At 35.7% G+C, this 24,439-nt stretch overlaps 1 protein-coding gene across 6 annotated transcripts in view; it reads left to right on the top strand.

The window, feature by feature from the left end:
* Positions 1 to 24,439, top strand: part of MAN1A2 (mannosidase alpha class 1A member 2) — a 175,821-nt gene that overhangs the window by 126,405 nt on the left and 24,977 nt on the right. For all 6 annotated transcript variants that reach the window (XM_023222826.2, XM_023222829.1, XM_023222831.2 and 3 more), the window contains 3 exons: positions 15,263 to 15,378; positions 19,411 to 19,630; positions 22,175 to 22,347. In XM_023222826.2, coding sequence (XP_023078594.1) covers positions 15,263 to 15,378; positions 19,411 to 19,630; positions 22,175 to 22,347 — 509 coding nt within the window. The remainder of the gene's footprint in view (positions 1 to 15,262; positions 15,379 to 19,410; positions 19,631 to 22,174; positions 22,348 to 24,439) is intronic.

Here is a 24,439-nt window from a genome sequence, read left to right as displayed (position 1 = left end):
TTTTTTATTGCATCTATTTGATTTTTCTCTCATTTCTTTATTAGTCTTGCTAGCAGTCTATCAATTTGGTTGATCTTTTCAAAAAACCAGCTCCTGGATTCATTGATTTTTTTGAAAGGTTTTTTGTGTCTCTATGTCTTTCAGTTTTGCTCTGATCTTAGTTATTTCTTGCCTTCTGCTAGCTTTTGAATGTGTTTTGCTCTTGCTTCTCTAGTTCTTTTAATTGTGATGTGAGGGTGTCAATTTTAGATCTTTCTGCTTTCTCTTGTGGGCGGTTAGTGCTATAAATTTCCCTCTACACACTGCTTTAAATGTGTCCCAGAGATTCTGGTACACTTTATCTTTGTTCTCATTGGTTTCAAAGAACATCTTTATTTCTTCCTTCATTTTGTTATTTACCCGATAGTCATTCAGGAGCAGGTTATTCAGTTTCCATATAGTTGTGCGGTTTTGAGTGAGTTTCTTAATCTTAAATTCTAATTGGATTGCACTGTGGTCTGAGAGACAGTTTGTTGTGATTTCTCTTCTTTCGCATTTGCTGAGGAGTGCTTTACTTCCAACTATGTGATCAATTTTGGAATAAGTGTGATGTAGTGCTGAGAAGAAGGTATATTCTGTGGATTTGGGGTGAAGAGTTCTGTGGATTTCTATTAGGTTTGCTTGGTGCAGAGCTGAGTTCAAGTCCTGGATATCCTTGTTAACCTTCTGTCTCGTTGATCTAATATTGACAGTGGGATGTTAAAATCTCCCAATATTATTGTGTGTGAGTCTAAGTCTCTTTGTAGGTCTCTAAGGACTTGCTTTATGAATCTGGGTGCATATATGTTTAGGAGAGGTAGCTCTTCTTGTTGAATTGATCCCTTTACCATTATGTAATGGCCTTCTTTGTCTCTTCTAATCTTTGTTGGTTTAAAGTCTGTTTTATCAGAGACTAGGATTGCAACCCCTGCATTTCTTTTTTTTGGTTTTCTATTTGCTTGGTAGATCTTCCTCCATCCCTTTAATTTGTGCCTATGTGTGTCTCTGCACATGAGATGGGTCTTGTGAATCTAGCACACTGATGGATCTTGACTCTTTATCCAATTTGCCAGTCTGTGTCTTTTAATTGGGGCATTTAGTCCATTTACATTTAAGGTTAATATTGTTATCTGTGAACTTGATCCTGTCATTATGATGTTCACTGGTTATTTTGCCCACGAATTGGTGTAGTTTCTTCCTAGTGTCAGTGGTCTTTACAATTTGGCATGTTTTTGCAGTGGCTGGTGCTGGTTATTTCTTTCCATGTTTAGTGCTTCCTTCAGTAGCTCTTGTAAGGCAGGCCTGGTGGTGACAGAATCTCTGAGCATTTGCTTGTCTGTAAAGGATTTTTTCCTTCACTTAGGAAGCTTAGTTTGGCTGGATATGAAAATCTCGGCTGAAAATTCTTTTCTTTAAGAATGTTGAATATTGGCCCCCACTCCCTTCTGGCTTGTAGGGTTTCTGCTGAGAGATCTGCTGTTAGTCTGATGGACTTCCCTTTGCAGGTAACTGGACCTTTCTCTCTGGCTGCCCTTAACCCTTTTTCGTTCATTTCAACTTTGGTGAATCTGACAATAATGTGTCTTGGGGTTGCTCTTCTTGAGGAGTATATTTGTGGTGGTCTCTGTATTTCCTGAATTTGAATGTTGGCCTGCCTTGCTAGGTTGGGGAAGTTCTCCTGGATAATATCCTGAAGAGTGTTTTCAAACTTGGTTCCATTCTCCCCATCACTTTCAGGTATACCAGTCAAATGTAGATTTGGTCTTTTCACATAGTCCCATATTTCTTGGAGGCTTTGTTCATTTTTTTTTACTTTTCTTCTCTAACCTTGTCTTCTTGCTTTATTTCATTAATTTCATCTTCAATCACTGATACCCTTTCTTCCACTTGATTGAATCGGTTATTGAAGCTTGTGCTTGCATCACAAAGTTCTCGTGCCATGGTTTTCAGCTCCATCCAGTTATTTAAGGTCTTCTCTACACTGTTTTTTCTATTCAGCCATTTGTCTAATCTTTTTTCAAGGTTTTTAACTTTCTTGCAATAGGTTTATACATCCTCCTTTAGCTCGGAGAAGTTTGTTACTACCAACCTTCTGAAGCCTCCTTCTGTCAACTTGTCAAAGTCATTCTCCGTCCAGCTTTTTTCCGTTGCTGGTGAGGAGCTGTGATCTTTTGGAGGAGAAGTGCTCTGATTTTTAGAAGTTTCAGCTTTTCTGCTCTGGTTTCTTCCCACCTTTGTGGTTCTGTCTACCTTTGGTCTTTGATGTTGGTGACCTACAGATGGGGTTTTGGTGTAGATGACGTTTTTGTTGAGGTTGATGCTATTCCATTCTGTTTGTTAGTTTTCCTTCTAACAGGTCCCTCAGCTGCACTTCTGTTGGAGTTTGCTGGAGATCCACTCGACACCCTGTTTGCCTGGGTATTACCAGCGAAACCTGCAGAACAGCAAATATTGCAGAACAGCAAATATTGCTGCCTGATCCTTCCTCTAGAAGCTTCATCCCAGAGGGGCACCTGTCTATTTGAGGTGTCTGTCGGCCCCTACTGGGAGGTGTCTCCCAGTTAGGCCCCATGGGGGTTAGGGATCCATTTGAGGAGGCTGTCTGTTCTCAGAGTTCAAACGCCATGCTGGGAGAACCGCTGTTCTTTTCAGAGCTGTCAGACAGGGACGTTTAAGTCTGCAAAAGTTGTTTGCTGTCTGTTGTTTAGCTATGCCCTGCCCACAGAGGTGGAGTCTAGAGGGAGTAGGCCTTGTTAAGCTGCAGTGGACTCCTCCCAATTCGAGCTTCCTGGCTGCTTTGTTTAACTACTCAAGCCTCAGCAAGGGCGGACACCACTCCCCCAGCCAGGCTGCTGCCTCTCAGTTTGATCTCAGACTGCTGCACTGGCAGTGATCAAGGCTCTGAGGGCGTGGGACCCACCAAACCAGGCACAGGAGAGAATCTCCTTGTCTGCTGCTTGCTAAGACCTTGGGAAAAGTGCAGTATTTGGGTGGGAATGTCTGGTTTTTCCAGGGAGTCTGTCGTGGCTTCCCTTGGCTAGGAAAGGGAAATCCCCTGAACCCTTGTGCTTCCCAGGTGAGGCAATGCCCCACCCCACTTCAGCTTGCCCTTCCAATAAGATAAACCAGGTACCTCAGTTGGAAATGCAGAAATCACCCATCTTCTGCATTGATCACGCTGGGAGCTGCAGACCAAAGCTGTTCCTATTCGGCCATCTTCAAAACTACCAGCGGTTTTTATATTTTTAAAGGGTTGTTTAAAAAAACAACATAGTTATCAGCAACTCTAACAGTAAAGCAGAGGGATATGCAACAGAGAGTGTGTGCTATTTTGCTCTTTTGAAAATAAATTCTGGCTGGGCGCGGTGTCTCACACCTGTAATCCCAGCACTTTGGGAGGCCAAAGCAGGTGAATCATGAGGTTAGGAGATCGAGACCATCCTGGCTAACATGGTGAAACCCCGTCCCTATTAAAAATACAAAAAATTAGCCAGGCGTGGTGGCGGGCATTTGTAGTCCCAGCTACTCGGGAGGCTGAGGCAGGAGAACGGTGTGAACCCGGGAGGCAGAGCTTGCGGTGAGCTGAGATTGTGCCACTGCACTCCAGCCTGGGCAACAGAGTAAGACTCCTTCTCAAAAAAAAAAAAAAAAAAAAATTCTCCCCCATGTTAATCAGTATTTCATTACTGATCATTCTTGAGTTATAAACTTCTATCTGTACATGTACAGGATATTTGTGTCTGAGTATTTTGTGGTACTTTAAACTCCATATATACAAAGTTGAGTTCAGTATCTTTGCTTTAACACTTTCTCCTCTTAATTTCTTATTTCACCCACATTCTACATAGTCTTCCTGGCCTGTGCCAAAAACCTGACAGTCTGACCAGATACCAGTCCACTATTTCTATGTTGTTAGTAACACATAAATCTATTTCTTTGTTTCTTATTATCCTTAGTTAATTTAGACCTTCTGTTCAATATTACCCCTTATCAGTTCAACCTTGTTGCTTCTTGTATAATCTAATAATTTTCTTCCCATGCTTAAAATGCATTTGATATATTAGGACTTGGGTGTAGGCTGAAGCCAGAATGTGGGGGATTAAGGAGCAAGTAGATTATGAAAAAGAAGCAACGTTTAAGTTCAGACTCTTGAGAGAGGAGCAGAATGGAATTGTGCATTCAAGTATTTCTATAAGATACATTCTTATTACAGTCAACTGAGTGGTATGAAATATTTTATGTGGAAAATTTAAAAGCTCTAGGCACAAAGATAACATTTATAGAATATTTATAAACTTCAAAAGGGAATCTTTAAATCAAGGCTTTTATGCATTTTTCTGATAATCTACATTAATGAGATCTTATTAGTTTTTAAAAATTATCTTCATAATGGATATTTAATGCAAATAATTGTAGTACAGTTTTAGTAATGGGGAATTAGGAAAGTGTTTAAAAATGTGTACATGGAAATTTTATTAAAACTTGAAAGAATTAGTACTTGAGATATTATTTAATACATTCATTCAGCATGTATGATTGTATAAAGAATCACTGTATAACTACAGTTGACCCTTGAACAACACAGGGGGTTTAGAGTCACCAACCCCTTGTTTTTGTTGAACTTGTATTTGGTATAATGCTAGGTATTAGTATTTATTCCATAATCTATTATTTGTTTTCATAAACTCAAAAAGAGTGAGAGTATAAAAATGCATTTGTTTTTTAAAGAAATACAGTCCAGTTGATTTTTTTTTTTTTTTTTTTTTTTTTTTGAGATGAAGTCTCACTCTATCAGCAGGCTGGAGTGCAGTGGTGCGATCTCAGCTCACTGCAACCTCCGCCTCCTTAGTTCAAGTGATTTCCCTGCCTCAGCCTCCCCAGTAGCTGGGACTACATGTGTGCGCCACCACGCCCGGCTTATTTTTTTGCATTTTAGTAGAGACGGGGTTTCACCATGTTGGCCAGGATGGTCTCGATCTGCTGACCTTGTGATCCACCTTCCTTGGCCTCCCAAGGTGCTGGGATTACAGGTGTGAGCCATTGTGCCCAGCCCTGATCCAGTTGATTTAGAAAAAACAAAAAGTACCTGCAAAGTTATTATAATTGAAATGTTACTTATACTGGAAAATAGAAATTTAGCTGTTTAGTATAATTATGTATAAGCATACATTACTATCAGAATTGTGCTAGGTACTGTAGGGCATTTAAAGAAGCTTAAGCCAGTGAAATTAGTGTCTGCTGGGAAGTTGCAAATAGTTTACCAGAGAGTTAATTTTCTTTAATTCATGTTTCTTAGAATATTAAGTAAGACTTTTCAGATTCATTATCTGATTTTTTTTTTCTGATCTATCTGTTTTAAAGTAGATGTATTAAAATCTTTTATATTGGCCAATTTCTCAATGTAATTTTATCATTTTGCTTTATAGATTTTCTTTGTTTCCTTAGGACACCAAAATATACTAATTTTAAACTTCTTTTGAAAAGATTGCTCCATTATTTGCTTTTTAAAAAAGCTATTTATTTTTAAAAAAATACAGTGAATTCTCTGTTTGTATAGTTGAATTTCTTAGCAGTTCTTTCCTTATTTTAGTTTTTCTCATGGGCACTGGAATTTTCATTTGCAAGCTTATCTTGAGTCAGAGCTTCATAAGATGTATATTTCTCTCACGACTCCCCTCACTAACTCTTCCCTACTTTTAGTTTTATTATTACTTTCACAGGTTCATCAGTTCAGAACTTAGTAGTTTTTACACTGGAATCACAGTTCTCTCTTCTCTTGAAGACATTACACATTCCCAAAATATATAACAATGTATCCTAGGTCTTGTGCAGCTGTTTCTGCTGCTTCCTTGTAGTTTAGGAAAATAACTTTTTATAACCAGAATCTCCACCACGACTGAGTGCTTTGAATGCTTTTCCTACCTTGGAGGAAATAAACTCCTAGATGTCTTTGTTTACTTCATTTTCAAGAAATAGAAACTTCTGCCTTTGACACTATGAATTTCTTTGTATTTCTTCTTGACTGCAGATGTTACTTTGTTTTCGAATATGGCTACATATTTTTAATATTTAGTCTTTTATCATTGGTATGTGTTTCAGGTATGGGGTGGGATTTTGCATGAACTTTTAAGAGCGTCTTGACAAAGAATCATTATATAACTACAGTTGACCCTTGAACAACGCAGGGGTGTTAGAGTCACCAACCCATTGTGTAATTAAAACTTCACATATGACTTTTGACTCCTCCAAAAGTTAACTACTAATAGCCTACTGTTGACCCAGAAGTCTTATCAATAACATAGTCAACTAGTACATATTTTGTATATTTATTATATACTGTATTCTTAAAGTAAGCCAGAGAAAATAAAATGTCATGAGGAAAATCATAAGGAAGAGAAAATGCATGCACAGTACTCTACTCTATTTATTGATGCTGTAAATTTATGTTGTCTGTTTCCAAGATGACTAGTCTGTCTGAAATGGTGGCAACCACAGTGGCAAACCTCAATCTATGGTACAAATCAAGCAGTTCAACTTTTTCTTGTAATATCATGACTTTTCTTTGCTTCTTTGGAGCACTTTCAGATTGCTAGTGGCACTTCATATGGGTCCCATGGTGTTATTCAAGGTTTAGACTACTGTGCCGAACACAATGAAAAATACACAAGAACCACGAGAAATCACTTTTTACTGCAATACACAATTTACTGAAGACATGGAGATGATTAGTGTCACAGGTTGTTTTAAGTGGATGTTTATAACCCTTGAGCTCACTGCATGGCAACGAGAGGTGTCTGTGAAATTATTACAGTAGTAAAGTATGTACTACAATTAATCTTACACATTTATGATTTAATACTGCATCTTTACATTTGTTTACATTTCTCTTGACTATCAATGGCACCATGTTTGTCTGTGTATATGTAAGTTCTGATACATTTTAACTTTTTATAATAGATTTCATGATACTAAATGGTAAAATAGACTAGTATCTACACATCTGTTATTCATTCGTGACACATTTAACTCTTTCTTAATATTTTATCTATTTCTAGGCCTTGTGACTTTTCTGAGTTTTTCCACATTGTTGCAAATCTTAAAGATCATTTCAATATATTTATTTTTAAAACTTCACATATAGTGGACCCAGGCAGTTCAAATCTGTGTTCAAGGATAAATGTTTTTTGATTTTTAAAAGGTTTTTCTCTGCAACACATTTTAAAAAGGTTTTCTATGTAAAATCATCTTGAATAACAAAGTGGTTATAAACTTACAAGTTCCATACAGAAATTAAACCAGGATTCCTTTAGCTTCCATGTGCTTTGGTTTTTATTCGTGATAGGACAAACAATGGGAGCAGATTATGAGACAGAGGAATAAGAAGTTAAACATGTATAGTATTAACTAATTGCAGTTATCAAAGAAGTAGTGAACTTGATAAAGTTATAGTAGTACTTCTGCTTCATGGAAGAAGATTGCACTATAACGTCACCTCTGTGGCCAGTCATCTTTCTTGAGACCATAATGAAATGAAAGTAGAGAAATATTTATAGATAGGCATAAAGTCATACTAATAAAAAGATTTGAAGGCAAGGGGGAGGTAATAATGGACAATATATTTCAACAAATTTGCAGAACATAGATGGCTGGGAATGGCTACAGAGGGACTACAGGAAAGGTAACTGATGGAATCCCAGAGAGATTTTGGGTTCATAAACAATCAATACAAGTAAACAAATATATGAAAAGTACAACAAAAACCAGATATTTATTCAAGGTCATTATATGGAACATGGACTCTACCTGAAATCCTTATGTGCCACCTCCATCCCTGGTATTTACCACTAGGAATAACTATACAGCTCTCTCTTTTTAAAAATCTCATGATTTCATCGAGGGAAGTTAAAGCTTTCAACATGGATGTTTGTTTCCCAAAATAAAGTCTCCCTTCATTCTGAAATTTAAGCAGGTCCACAGTCCCACAGTATCCATTCCTGATTCTGAAACAAAGCCTACCAGTTAGCCCATCCTTCCTCAAAGCATTCTACATAGAAAGCATCCAGTCAGTATCCCCACTCAGGATAGAATTAGTGACAATTAGGTCTACTCAGTGGAGGAATAGCTGCTATTCAATAGAGGAAACCCACATTAGCTACCCAGAACTTTATTCTGAAGCATAGATAATTAAATAATGGTTGACTACTACAGTGGGATACCATACAGAAATGCAAATAAATGATACACAGTTACATATAACAACATGGTTGAATCTTGAACTATAGAAGCTGGACGTGAGAATACAGTTACATTTAATTAATGTATTACATATACCAGTAGGCAAAATAAGCTCATAGTAATTGGGAGAGGGTATCAGATGGTAAATGTATTAAAAATTCCAAGAAGTAGTTACCCCAAAAGTTAAGATATTGGTTACTTTTTTGGTGGGTGGGAATTATGATTTTGTGGGATACATGGAAGGTATTGTTCTGACTGTGGGTTATACAAATGTTCTCTATAATAAGGAGAACATTTCTGTTTTATATGCTTTTCTGTATACATGTTAAATTTCACAGTAAAAAATATTTATAGTCAAAAAAGGAATCCCACAGGAGACAGACAATTCTATAAACATTTTAAATTCTCCGTTTGAGTCAAATAACTTGGAGGAGGTATATTCATAGAATAAAAATAGGATACTGTGAAAAGGAAGCAATTAGAGAATGAAAAAAGAGTTCAGATTAAAAGTATGATTGCTGACATTAAAGCTTCAGTGACAAGACTAAAGATAAAATTGATTTAATAAAGTTCCTGGAATATACAGGAAGACTAAAAGACTAAAATTTGAGAGAAGAGAATAATAGAAACTCAGTCCAGGAGATTCAATTTCCAATTAATGAGCATTTCAGAGGAAATAACTGAAAAAGTGGAATACAGAAAATATCAAAGAAATATAAAAGTTTTTTCCCAGAGCTGAAATATACTGATCTTTAGTTTGAAAAGTGCCTAGCACAATGACTGTCGGAACAAACAAATAAAAAAAGACTGTACCTAAATTTAATCAATGTTTAAGTGAAGATTATCAACCTCGGAGAAGAGACCTGAGTGTGAGGAAGTAAGATTGGGAACATATTAAGCCTATTAAAAAATAACATCAGATTTCTTATCAATTATACTGGATGTTAGAAGGTATTGGAATGGTACTTTCAAGAAGCTCTGGGGGAAAATTATTTCCAACCTTGAATTTGATACCCATATGAAATAAAATTAAATGAGAGAGCATAACAATGACATTTTCAGATGAAAAGGTTTACATCCCACACACTCTTTTGTGGGAAGTTATTTCAGAATGTGATTCAGTAAAACAGGTATAGACAAAGACATAGGACTGAAGAAGCAATAGGCATAACTCTGGAAAGCAAGAAAAGAGAAGTGACAAGATGACAGCTGTGGAGTATGCCTAGTAAATGACCAGATTGGGAGGAAGGTCTCTAGGGTAGTAAGGAGCGAGGGGTGACTCAGTATAAGTAACATGGTTGATAGGCTAGGATACAATAAATGATTAGGGAAAGTGATGGGACACGATAGGAAACCAGTTAGAAAATCTGGAGAAAATGAAAAGCTATACAAGAAAGTCATAGTTAAAACATAAGGACAACCAAAATGCAGCATGATTTTACACAGTTGATGTCTAAGAAAAGACTGGGCAGCTGAATAGATGGTGATGTCACTGAATGAGTCAGTACATTTTGACTTAACGGCAAAATTGAGGTTGTAATATTGATGGAAATATTTTGTCATAGTTGTTTTGATACATAAATGTTTTAAAATAGTTCCTCTTCAAATGTAAAATCACTGCTCTCTTGTACATTACCAAAAAATGTGCCCAAAAGGTACCACTAACCTTTACCCCATCCCAAATGCCCATTAAGTATAAGGAACTCTCCCTATCTCTTCATTTCGGTATTGTTTTAATATTTTACAAGTTATATGTTAACTTTTATGATTTTTTGTGATTATAAAATGTGTCAATTTGTTAGAATTAATTTGGCTTCTAACTATATTATATAAATCCATCATTGTAAACTTATTAAATGTAAGTATGATGAGTATGGAAAACTATTCAAAATTTAATTGTGAATTTCTTGTGCTATCTGAAATGTAGAGTAAGACATCTTATTATTGCCCTGTCTTCTACTCCTCCAAGTGACTTCTATAATACCCGGCCACTTAATCTTTGAGATTCAGGAAGCTTTCATAAAGCAGAGGTGTCCTTTTAGATATTTAGATGGAAAATAAAGAATATCATTAAACTAATCTTAGTTGAAAGCAAATGGCTTTTTTTTTTTTTTTTTCTTGAGACAGAGTCTCACTTTATTGCCCATACTAGAGTGCAGTGTTGCAGTCTCGGCTCACTGCAACCTCTGCCTCCCGGATTCAAGGTATTCTCATGCCTCAGCCTCCTGAGTGGCTGGGATTACAGGCGTGCACCACCATGCCTGGCTAATTTTTGTATTTTTAGTAGAGATGGGGTTTCACCATGTTGGCCAGGCTGGCCTGGAACCCCTGACCTCAAGTGATCCTATCACCTCAGCCTCCCAAAGTGCTGGGATTATAGGTGTGAGCCACCACACCTGGCTGCAAATGGCCATTTTATATAAATTTCAAAACCTGGCAAAACAAATTTATGGTGATAATAGAAATTAGAAAAAAATGGTATCATTTGGTATTGACTGTGAAGGCCACATTAGGAAAACTTTTATGATGCCAGAAATGTTCTATAGTTTTATCTTAGTAGTGACTTTGTTGGTATATACATGTGTAGACATCAAAATTATATACTTAGCATTAAATTAAAAAAAGAAGTGAGAAGTAATAGCATTTGAGATGAGGTGAAAGTGAATTACGGGAGTATTAGCAGACGTATTGCTTAAGGTGAATGATAGCTCTTTTCCCCCATTTGTTACTTTCTACAACAAAAGATGGTTTTTAATTATATAAGTTACAGGTATTTAGATAATTATAAGTGTCTAAAGTTAAAATTGAAGGTCTCCTTCCTTAGAGCATTGCTTAAGTCCAGGAGTTTGAGATAAAATCTTTTCTATGTATACACCAACATTCTTTAAACACACATTTTGAGAAGTATCAGACTATATATATAATTCTGAAATTTGCTCCACCTCCGCAACTCAACAGCATATAATATCTTTTAGTGTCAAATTATGGACTCACCCTGATTCTCTTTAATGATTGTGCAATCCTCCATAATATGTTTATATCGTAACTTAGCCTCCTCCCTAAACATTTCAGGTTATCTTTAGTTTTTTACTAATGAAAATAATTCTGATTAACTTTTTTTACATCTATATTTGTATATTTCTGCAAATATTGTTATAGGATAATTCCAGAACTACAATTCCTAGGTTAAATTTTGTTAGCTACTGCAAAATTGTCCTTCAATTTCAGCAACTGGGAACGATAATCTTGCCAACATTGGACATTACAAATCTTTTAAAATGTTTGCTGATCTAATAGACAAAGATGGAATCTCACTGTTTTAATTTGCCTTTCTCTGATCACTAGTGAAATTGGGCATCCTTTCTTATGTTAATTATCAATTGATGTTTCTTTTTTTGTTAATTGTGTGTACCCTATTTTAATTTTCCTTGTTTGTCAGGAGTCGTCGTTTATGAGAGTAATCCTTTTCTTATTATGTATGTTGCAAATTTCTTCTCCAATTTCTTGTCTTTTAGATTTATTTGTCTTTTAGCTTTACCTTATGAAGCTATCCATTTTTCCTTTATGACTCCTTCATTTTGTATTTTTCTTAAGATCATTTACTTAGGAAGACCAGCTATATTCTTATATTTTATTCTGGAAACTTACTCTTTTGCATTTTACTTTTAAATCATTAATCATCCACAAATGTATTTCGTGAGCTAAATATATGAATATTAGTAAGCTTTTTTTTTTCCCCGAAATGGATAGCCAGTTTTTGCTATAAACCACTGAATAATCTATCTTTTCCTCACCAATTTAAAAACCAGGGATAGTACTATATGGATGAATGAGGGTTATAAGAAATGTACTTTTTTTTTTTTTTAAATGCAGAGAGGACGATGTCAGTTTTGAAGCAGTGGTCGACGCTATAGGACAGGGTTTGTAGAAAGTCAAGGATAAAAGAGTGTGGTTGCCTTGGTTGCTGCTGTAGTGTCAAACTGGATAGGTTTAAAAGTATAGGTGGGATGAAGTAAGAGTATATCTAGGACAGACAAATATAGGCACACCCATATGTTTATATGCTTAGCTCTATGCTTTGCTTTACTGCTCTTCATAGATATTGCAGGGTTGGTGTGTGTGTTTGCAGATTACATATCTTGTGATAACCCTGTGCTGAGCAAATCCGTCAGCATCGTTTTTTGGACAGCATGTGTTTGCTTTGTGTCTCTGGGTCACATTTTGGTAATTCTTGCAATATTTCAAATTTTTTCCTTAGTATTATGTCTGTTATAGTGATCTGTAATCAGTGATCTTTGATATTACTATTGTAATTGTTTTGGGCAGCATGAACAGCACCCATAGAAAATGACAAACTTAATAAATTATGTTGTGTGTGTTCTGACTGCTCGACCAACTGGCCATTTCCCTGTCTCTCTCCTTTGGCCTCCCTGTTCTTTGAAACAACAATATTAACATAAGGCCAATTAATAACCCTACAATGTACACCTAGTATGCATCAATATTAATCCTTCAATGGCCTCTAACTATTCCAAGTAAAAGAGTCATATGTCTCTCACTTTACATCAAAAGCTAGATATGATTAAGCTTAGTGAGGAAGGCATATCAAAAGCCGAGAGAGTCCAAAGGCTAAGCCTCTTGCACCATTTAGGCAGATTGTGAAAGGAAAGGAAAAGTTCTTGAAGGAAATTAAAAGTGCTATGCCAGTGAACACATGAATAATGAGGAAACAAAATGGCCATATTGCAGACATGGGAAAAGTCTGAATGGTCTGGGTAGAAGATCAAACCATCTACAACATTCCCTGAATCCAAAACCTCATCTAGAGCAAGGCCCTAACTCTCTTCAATTCTATGAATGCTAAGAGAGGTGAGGAAGCATCAGGAGAAGAGTTTGAAGCTTACAGAGGTTGGTTTATGAAGTTTAAAGAAGGAAGCTGCCTCCAAAACATAAGGTGACAGGTGAGGCAGCAAGTGCTTATGTAAAAACTGCAGCACGTGATCCTGAAGATCTAACTAAATTAATTGATAAGGCGGCTACAATAAACAACAGATTTTCAATGTAAATGAAACAGGTTTCTACTGGAAGAAGATGCCATCTCATAGCTAAAGAGAAGTCAGTGCTTGGCTTTCAAGGACAGGCTAATGTTGGGGGCTAATGCAGCTGTTGATTTTAAGTTGAAGCCAGTGCTCATTTACCATTCTGAAAATCCTAGGGCCTTTAAGAATTTTGCATCTACTCCCTGTGTGGTCTGTAATGGAACAACAAAGTTCAGATGAGAACACATCTGTTGATGGCAGAGTTTACTGAATATTTTAAGTCCACTGTTGGGAACTGCTAAGCAAAAAAGATCTCTTTCAAAATATTGCTGCTCATTGACAATGCACCTGGTCACCCATTTTCTGTGGTGAAGGTGCCCAAGGATATTAATGTTGGTTTTATGCCTGCTAACAACCTCCATTTTGCAGCCCATGGGTCAAAGAATGAGTAAGACTCTCAAGTCTTGTTATTTAAGGATTGCATTTTGTAAGGCTATAGCTGCCATGGATAGTGATTCTTCTGACAGATCTCAGCAAAGTAAATGAAAAACCTTCTGGAAAGGAGTCACTATTCTAGATGCCATTAAGAACATTTGTGGTTCATGGGAGGAGGTCAGAGTATCAACATTAACAGGAGTTTGGAAGAATTTGTTCCAGTCCTCATGGGTGATTTTGAGGGGTTCAAGCTTAAGTGGAGGAAGTAACTGTAGATGTGGTGGAAATAGCAAGAGAACCAGAATTAGAAGTGGGGCCTGAAGATAGGACTGAATAAGACTTGAATGGATGAGGAGTTGCTTCTTACAAACGAGCAAAGAAAGTGGTTTCTTGAGATGGAATCTACTCCTGGTGAAGAAGCTATGAACATTGTCGAAATGACAACAAAGATTTAGAATACTATGTAAACTTAGTTGATAAAGCAGTGTCAGGATATGAGAGAGTGGACTCCAAGTTTGAAAGAATTTTTACTGTGGACAGAATGCTGTCAAACAGCATCACATGCTACAGAGAGATCTTTCGTCTTACAGAGAAATCAAACAGGAAGAATCATTCAATATAGCAGATTTCATTGTTGTCTCATTTTAAGAAATTGACCCAGCCCCCCCCAGCCTTCAGCAGCCACCACCCTGATGAGTCAGCAGCCATCATCAAGGCAAGACCCTCCACCAGCAAAAAGAATGTGACTTGCTGAAAGCATCAGATGATCATTTGCATTTTTAGCAATAAAGTATTTTTAAAATTAAGAGATAAACATTGTTTATTTAAACACAATGCTGTCAACACAACTTTTATACCTACTGGGAAACCAAAAAGTTTCTGTGACTCACTTTGTTGCAATATTTGCTACATTGCAGTAGTCTGTAAACAAACTTTCTGTATCTCTGAGGTATGCCTGTGTGTACTAAAATTTGTATAAATAGTAATCAAGGGTAGGAAGTCAACAGCTATTTATGTTATGCAAGGTGATATTATAAAGGAATTCTTGGATGTTTTTTCTTTTTGTAGATGTATTTTAATTTATTATCTTTGGCTTAGGAATTACCATGAACCGTTGTATAGGAACATGTCTTAAGAGTAAGCTCTTTTTGCTTAACATCAGATTTAAGTCGAGCTTTCATATTTAGTCATAACTTATTTATTTAAAGCTATTAATATATAAAAGGTAATTATCAATTCTGGAAAAGTTTGGCTCTATGACAGTGTACAAACTAATTCAAGAAAAAGACTACTAAGTACGTGAATCACCACATCTAGAGAAAAAAGATTTTCTAGAAAATTCGATACACATAGAGAGGAAAGTGATTATGTGTACACTTATGGGACTAAATTTGAAGTGTGTTGGAAATGGGCTTGTCAGTGTGATTTTAAAATTATTGACCTGTAACAGAGTCATTATAATTGAAAATATTGCTTTATTTGTCTTGTCTTCCCTTGCCTTTACCTCTGTCCTTCTGTTTTCTCCTTTGTTACAGACCATACATCTGTCGGCGGTCTGGGAGACAGTTTTTATGAATACTTACTGAAAGCATGGTTGATGTCAGATAAAACAGACCATGAGGCAAGAAAGATGTATGATGATGCTATTGAGGTGATTATTTCCAGAACATTTTTCTACTTAACAGATTGAACGTACAATGTATTTGGTAGTGACTAGATGACTATCTTATAACCATTTTGTTATAAACATTCAGTAAATATGTATAAGCATTTTATTTACACATTCACTATAGAGTTTGCTACTATTTTAATAGAAAAGCCTCATATTAAGTCTTCTTTTATTTGTGGCATTTTAAAGAAATTTTTGAAGAAACAATTTATTGTAGGCCGGGTGCAGTGGCTCACACCTGTAATCTCAGCACTTTGGGAGGCCGGGGTAGGCAGATCATTTGAGGTTGGGAGTTCAAGACCAGCCCGGCCAACATGGTGAAAACCCATCTCTATTTAAAATACAAAAATCAGCTGGGCATGGTGGTGCATGCCTGTAGTCCCAGCTACTTGGGAGGCTGTGGCGGTAGAATCACTTGAACCTGGGAGGCAGAGGTTGCAGTGAGCTGAGGTCTCATCATTGCACTCCAGTCTGGGTGACAGAGTGAGACTCTGTGTCAACAATAAATAAAATAAAATAAGAATTTATTTTAGTGTATTCATGAAAATTGATTTTATTTACTTTTAGTTAATGTTTGCAGAGACTTGAAAACTTCTGACTTTGTATACATTTTCATAAACATTTTTTCTTTCAAATAACCCCTTTGAATTTATACATTGAGAGCCTTATGGGTAAATACTTAACTAATGACAACACACGTATATAGTATTTTCTACATGCCAGGCACTGTTCTAACCCTTCTTTTTTTTTTTTTTTTTTTTTGAGACGGAGTCTCGCTCTGTCACCCGGGCTGGAGTGCAGTGGCCGGATCTCAGCTCACTACAAGCTCCGCCTCCCGGGTTTACGCCATTCTCCTGCCTCAGCCTCCCGAGTAGCTGGGACTACAGGCGCCCGCCACCTCGCCCGGCTAGTTTTTTTTGTATTTTTTAGTAGAGACGGGGTTTCACCGTGTTAGCCAGGATGGTCTTGATCTCCTGACCTCGTGATCCGCCCGTCTCGGCCTCCCAAAGTGCTGGGATTACAGGCTTGAGCCACCGCGCCCGGCCTTCTAACCCTTCTTACATGTATGAGATCATTTAATCATTATCACCGTTTTACACATGAGGACCTTAAGGAACAATGAAGTTAAAGTAACTTGCTGAAAGTTGCGTTGCTGGTAATTGATGAGGCCTGGAACTGAACAATCTGGCTGCCGAGCCAGTGCTTTTAACCACTGTCTTATATTGTTTCATATTTAAATGACTTCATACCATGATATTGTGACAGTTTATAATTGGAACAAGATTCATTCTAGGAAGAATTTATATGGAGTATTTCTAAGAAAAAACTGAAATAGAAAAGTAAGTTAAAAGTATGTTAAGTAAGAGTGTTTAGCAGTGTTTAGCAGGTTATTCACTGATTTTAATTACTTTTTAAAAGTTGTGTATTTTGTATATAACAACACTGTGCTGATGTAGTCAGCAATTAGTTGTCAGAGTTATAATTTTTGTTTGGTTTGTCTTTTTCATTAAACCAAGAATCTTATCCATTTTATATCCCTACTCTTTAGGCACCTAATTTGCTATAATTGTTTTTAAAAAATGTGCAGGAGTTGAACTTAGTATGTGGCTCACGGTGTTTTGCCCATTATAGGTACTCAACAAGTGTTTGTTGAGATACTGTGTTAAATAATAAATTGAACTAAAGGTACAACCAAGAATATACATTTTAGTAGGAGAACTTTATTCTCTTTTATTAAAATTTAAACCTAGAAAGTTTTATGATCCAGATAGGTTATTATCTGGGAAGAATTTAATATTCTTAGAACCATATTGTTAAAAATAGCTCTTTGTAATTCCCACTAGACTGTGGCCTCCTTTGAGGGCAGAGACTAATTTGCTTATCATTATCTCAGCATCTAGCACGTTACTTGAAACATAGTTTAAGTATTCAATAGTATTTGATAAATGCATGAATATATTTAATATTATATTTGAGAAAATGTGTATCATATACCATAATAAATTAATTTTTGCTGTTTTCTTGTAATTTTCTTTAAAACTATTTTGACTTTTGCTGAAGTTTTTCCAAAGGAAAAAAATTATATTTGTCATTGCTTTTTAAATTGTACATGCTTTGAAAGGCATGATAACTGTTTTGAAAGTTAACCTTATAAATTCACACTATTTTTCATGAATCATCTGCTATATGTTGTGTATTCTGTAAATATTTCTGTACTTGCTTTCTTTTCCCTGTTTTTATTAGTTTTATTAGTTATTAAGTCAAGAATAGGTACCTAATAAATGTTTTTTAATAGTTGGTCAGCTGTCACTTTGAGACATGATCTCAAGTATGCAGTCTTTGCAGTGTTAATTATTTTCAAAAATTATTGTTAGAGTATTGTAAAATAAATGACATATGGAATGTATGAAAGAGATAGGAATGACCACTTAAGATTCATTCTAATTTGAAATATGTTATTTTTAAACTTTGTCTTTCTGAGCTATTTTACTTAAATTATTCCATACCCATCCTACCTTACCGTGTTCTCGCAGATGTCCATATCCCTGGTTTCTACTTTCTTTTAAAATTATTGGTAAAAAAAACTCTAATGAACTGCCTTTTACTTTAGTTCTAGTAAGTCCATGTGGATATACTTGGATATCTTTTAATTGTAATATGGTAAGATTTATGTTATAATGAACAGAAATGACAAAATGACAAACATGAATACCATCCTTTAGGCATTTTTGGAATACCTTTTATGTGGAAAACATGCTAGTATCATGAGGTTCAGAAACATGAAAAATACCACCCCATACTCAAAAAACTTTACTTGTGCTTCAGAGTACTATGGTTAAAATAATGACAAAAACTTATTACTTAATAATTAAACATGTATTGAGTGCACACTACATTATATGCCTTCTGGAATATAGGTGATCAATAAGACATAGTCACTCCAGTTCTGTAAAACTGACATTTTTAAAAATTTTTTTTATTATTATTTTTTTTGAGACGGAGTCTCACTCTGTCTCCCAGGCTGGAGTGCAGTGGCGGGATCTCAGCTCACTGCAAGCTCCGCCTCCCGGGTTTACGCCGTTCTCCTGCCTCAGCCTCTCGAGTAGCTGGGACTACAGGCGCCCGCCACCTCGCCCGGCTAGTTTTTTGTATTTTTTTTAGAAGAGATGGGGTTTCACCGTGTTAGCCAGGATGGTCTCGATCTCCTGACCTCGTGATTCGCCCGTCTGGGCCTCCCAAAGTGCTGGGATTACAGGCTTGAGCCACTGCGCCCAGCCTAAACTCACATTATTATTACAGAGAATATAGAGTAAAATTTTCCAAGCCTGATTGTTATTAAACTTGTCAGCGAACAACTGACAATAAAAATATTCCTTTTTGTCAGAAAGAAAAGTTAACCACTAATCATACATAATAGTTTCTACTAAAGAAAACTGAGTTAATGGCCATTGCTTATACTTTTCCATAGAAATACCTCTAAAGGTAGAAAACAGCTTATCTCAGCAAAGTCTAAGAACATGTTCCAAAGGAGCAAAGCTCTTGAAAATCTCATTTTAAAAATGAAATGTGATTGTTATACTCTGATATACTCAAGTTTAGTATAGACTGTTTCTCTCACCATTCCCACATCTTTTGAGTAAAATTTATATTCCAGGAAGATAGACAATGTTTATAATATGGCTTCTCTTATCCATGACAACGCATCCAAAACAAATGCCTAAGTCTGAGAAGTAAGGGACTAAAGATAATACTATGTAAAAGGTAATCTTTAGGCCAAGTCTCTCCTCTTCCACGCTGTCTTATTATGGTAGTGATTCAGGTATTTGTTCCAGATTATATGCAGTTTGATCCCCCACTCCAACACTTACTATTAATTAAGTCTCTTAGTTTGGGAAAGTTACTACCTTATAGACTATCATATTACCCAGGTTTTATAATGGCCAGAAGGATATAGTAAGTTTGAACACTTAATAGTTTGCATCTAAAATTCTGAATATCTTTTCTTTCCTATAGGCTATAGAAAAACATCTTATTAAGAAATCTCGTGGAGGTCTTGTCTTTATTGGAGAATGGAAGAATGGGCACTTGGAAAAAAAGATGGGGCATTTGGCCTGCTTTGCTGGGGGAATGTTTGCACTGGGAGCAGATGGTTCCAGAACAGATAAAGCTGGTCATTATTTAGAACTGGGGGCAGAAATTGCACGTACTTGTCATGAGTCATATGACAGAACTGGTAAGAATATTAATAAGGCTAATTATATAGTCTAAAATAATCTCCAAGTTAAAAATGTATTTAGCAATAAGAAGAATATATAGGCACTTGTTACTTCCAAATAGTTTACACCAACATGGCAAATCATTTTCTTAAAAACTTGAATTTTAATTCTAGAAATGTGTCTCTGCATTATTTTTTAAATTCTGAATTCTGCTGCTGTTTCTGTTAAAGATTTTGAAGTAATTGTTTTAAAGACAAGAATCGTGGGGTATTTGGGAATAAATGGAATAACATTTATTTTAATATAAGAATCTATTTTTGCCATTTCAGCTTCTATAAAAACAGTTACTTAAAAGAACATAAAATTGATTTCAGTTACATTGCCTTGCCTATCCTCTTGTGATAAAAAGAATAACCAAAAGATAATAGTATTTATCTTTATTGGTATCTGGCTAACTAGTAGTTTTTCAATTAGTTCACCAATAGTTTTTGGAATTGTTTATGGCTTTAAAAAGATCCTCTGACATTGCATTGGGCAAATATTTTCTGAACTTCAGTGTCCTTACTTAGAAAAGGAGATGATTCTTAAATGGTGACAAAAATTGGCTTGGTTGGGGCTGAAAAAATTTTTACTCTTTGTGTATAAAGCACAGATATACATATAGTCATACACAGTATATATTTGGTATTAAAATTTTATGGAGGGAGAAGTCAATTAGACTTTTTTTAAAAAGGCAAAACGCTTCTTAGGGGTGCAGTAATGAAAAGGGGGCTGAAAAACACTGGACTAGACCTCCCAAGATTTTCTCTGGCTTTAAAAACATGAGTTTCTATATGAGGTAATGGATAATGAGCTCCCTGAAAGCCAAAAAACTAGAAATTTCTATTTGATTTCAGAAGTCAAATCATTAATTTTATCAAACAACAATTTCTGTTTTAGGGTTACTTTATCATCAGATACCATGAAACAAATATGATTTACCTAAAATTTATACTAGTTCATAAATCTGTCAAGTTATTTTTATATAGTAAGGAATTATTAACTTATGACAAAATTGATTCTTCAGTTTTCTCATTAACTAAATCAAGGGTTCCGTTTCTTGAAAGACTATAAGTCAAGAGGACAGTGAGGTAGTGTTAATTCAGGGTAGGTTAAGTGTTGGTGTGTAATACATATAATGGCAGTGGTCTGAGTTTGAAATAGAGGCTAAATTAAGTTATCGTGTTGATATAGAATGTCAATTTTGCACTTAAAATATAGCTAAAACATTAGTAAAACATTGAGGACCAGGATGGATATTCATAGAGGTTAAATTAAATTATTGTGTTGATATAAAATGTCAATTATGTACTTAAAATATAGCTAAAATTAGTAAAACATTGAGGACCAGGATGGATATTCAATTTTATATTAGTATCCACGAGAATAAGGATTGTTATTTGACAGATTTTGACCAAAAATCAAATAATAGACCTAAAATAATTGAATTTCATATAGCATACATACTAAAATATGGTATATCATCGTTATTATAATTAAATATTTACTCCATGAAATAGGGAACAGCCATTATATGCCAAGTATTATGCTAGATGCTTATAGGTTAAAGTATGAACAAGATCTATTCCCTGCCTTTCAGAAATTCATAGTGTATCAGAGTTATGAAAGGATTTCCTTATATTTGTGATTTTCACATTTCATAATGACATTGCTGATGCTGATTCCTTTTTTTTTTTTTTTAAATATGGAACGCTTCACGAATTTGCGTGTCATCCTTCTTTTTCTGATTGTCATTTTCACATTGCAAGTTGATAAACCTGTGACCCTCTTTGTTATGGTAAACCAAAAAATGATTATTTGATTTGTGTCCTGTATTTTTCAAGTCTTCTGTTGCTTTTACTTGTGTTTAATCTCAATTTAGATCCTTTAATTAAAAAGTACAATCCTAGTTTTGCTAACTTTCCAGCAGGTTATTAATCCTCTGCTGTGTTTTCTTATAGCTGTGCTATAATTTTTGGCCATCGTATTTTAAAATATCCATTCATTTCTCCTTAATAGTTATTCCAGCTAAATTTATACTATAATTATCTACAACTAAATCAATTCATGATCTAAGCTCTAAAATGTTTTCTTATACGTGTGTATTATGGCAAAATGTCTTTAAAAATTACCTTGCCTTAAAAAAAATCCACACAGTATAATTATCTATGTACTTTTATTTCGGACCACAGTGGACTATATGATGTGGAAATGTCTAGGTTTGCATTTGTTTCCAAAAGATTACTAGACTCTTATCGGTAGAATTGGATTTAGCAATATGTTGATAAACATTATTCTGAGAAACATTTTATGTGAGAATAATAGGAATATTTATAAGTCTATTTTAAGAAAACCAAATGTGGCTCTTTTAAAATGACTCATTTTGCACTGAGTGCAAACAGCAACAATAAAAATAAACAATAAAAATTACTTCATATTCTATTCTTTCAGGGAAGAAAGAAGTCCTTGCTACAAACTTAAATGGTTTATTTTGCTCAGTTATTTCTTTTGTCATGTTACAGCATTAAAGCTAGGTCCTGAATCATTCAAGTTTGATGGTGCAGTGGAGGCTGTGGCTGTCCGGCAGGCTGAAAAGTATTATATCCTCCGTCCAGAAGTAATTGAAACCTATTGGTACCTATGGCGATTCACTCATGATCCAAGATACAGGCAATGGGGCTGGGAAGCAGCACTGGTAAATAAGCCAATATTCCATTTTATCTGCAAGAGTGTTACGTCATGCCCTCCTATGATGCCGTGTATCCTCACCCATGTTACCTCATTTTTAGTATCTGTAGGGCAGTTTTTGTTTATCTAATGAAGAAACTCTTAGTCAATTTAAGTTTCTTGGCAGTAGAAATAAATCTTATGATACATATTAAATATATATTAAAATATTAAAATATTTTTAAAACATATAAATATATATTTCAAAGGAGGAATTTTTAATGGTTAGTAGGTAAAGGAAGCAAGGGGTTTACTCTTAAAATGCTAGTCTTTCAGGGAATCCATGGCTATCAGTACCTAGGGAGGAAAAAAACTATTAGTCTTTTATAAAAGTATAGCTTATTCCCAGGGGTAAGGGGTTGTTTTATTCTTTGAGATTTACTAATTGTGATAAATAGCACTAATTATGGTGACTGTTCATATTCAAATTGTTTAACTTAAGCTTACAATCTAGATAGAATGACTAAGGAATCCCACATGAGGTCAGTAGTGCTGGTAAATTGCCCAGACAGGAATGTATGAGATATGTTTTAGGGCAAGATGTATACCAATTTATGTAAAGAGAACGTTTCACAGTGGCAAAGCGGGAGAGAAGATTGGAGACATTATGTAGACAGCCTTACACACCAAATCAAAGGTTCTTAGTTGTTCAGGAAATAAGATGTGTGTGCACAACTCCCTCCCTGCAATACACACTATCTTAGTTACTTCTGTCAGCCACTGTGTAAGTGCTGTCGATGGGAAGTGGTAATAGAAAGTTCTTTGCTTATCCAAAAAGCCCTTCAAATCTTGTTTTTCTTTTTTCCTTAGCATCTTCTACCTGCAAAAGCTGCTTGACTTTTGAGAATTCCTTACAGAACTACTAAATGTTTTATAAGGGGGAAGGAACTCCTGAAGGCTTTTTTCAATGGGGAGTAACAAAGCAAAAGGATCTGATTGTAATCCACAAGTTGGTGGGTTTGGGAGACCACAGCCATAACCTAGGAATAATGTGAGATCTTGAACTAAGGGGAGTACACTTATTTTTCACCTGTCGTTCAGACCTAGGTAGTCCTCCTGGACTTTAACAATAAGAGCGTATTAATGGAAGCAAGTGGTTACACAGGACAGGAACAGATGCAGCATTTATTGATGCTGCTTTTCCTTGGCTCCTTGGGTCCAGAATTGGGAGCACAGCTACTAGTGAAATTCTCTGTGTAGGAGGGTGCTGCCACAGTTGAGAAGACAGCCAAACTATTGCCACAGTGGTTTGGGAATAGAATGCACACACACACTTCTATTGTTAGCAGTGGCTTACTAATGCTTCCATAAATTAAGCACTATTTTATGTAAGGGAAATAGATAGGTAAAATAATCGTATAATGAACCTGTTTCATTTGAACATCCCCTGTTATTTAATGCTTCCTCTTTAGAGGAGTGAGGGGGATATGTCTGAATCACGTGAGGAGTGGAAAGTGGTGGCAGAAGCACTTTTTGTCATTGAGGAATACTTTAGGATAATTCATCCTTTTCCTAAGGTCCTTTTTTCCTGTGTGCTTTCTTCGAGTATGACCCTACTTTTGTCTGTTAAGGAGAGGTGTGACAGAGTCAGACTTTAGCCCATGTCTGTCTAAATTTGAATTATGGGAGGTAGAATTTTGCTTTTATAGCCTATGTGGACAAACACAAACTCAGTGTGTAATTGGTCAAGAACAAGAACTGGAGTACTTATATTCTAAATTCAAGTTTCAGAAGTGTGCAGTGGAAGTGATGAGAAGAGGGAGGAATGGAGGCAAAAGAGATAGTGTCACATCTTAAATAGTATTTGCTCATGCATCACCATTGGCCTCTCCTCTTGGGTGTGAAGAAAGCAAAGGGAAGGCTGGGTGAAGCAGAATAGCAGTATAGCGTGTCTTCTGTAGCCTTAGCTATTCTGTTTACATATTGAAACTTCCAAACTTGCCCTCATGACTCTAGATGTCTTAAAGATTAGTCATGCCTCCCCACTACTTTCTTATTATTCTTCAGCCATTTTGATAGTTCATATGGTGGTGAAGACACATGATTATTGTGAAGAAAAG

This window comes from Piliocolobus tephrosceles, chromosome 1 (genome assembly GCF_002776525.5).
Source record: "Piliocolobus tephrosceles isolate RC106 chromosome 1, ASM277652v3, whole genome shotgun sequence".
Taxonomy (NCBI): domain Eukaryota; kingdom Metazoa; phylum Chordata; class Mammalia; order Primates; family Cercopithecidae; genus Piliocolobus; species Piliocolobus tephrosceles.
The sequence above is the reverse complement of the archived record's forward strand: the minus strand, read 5'-3'. Positions and strand labels throughout refer to the sequence as shown.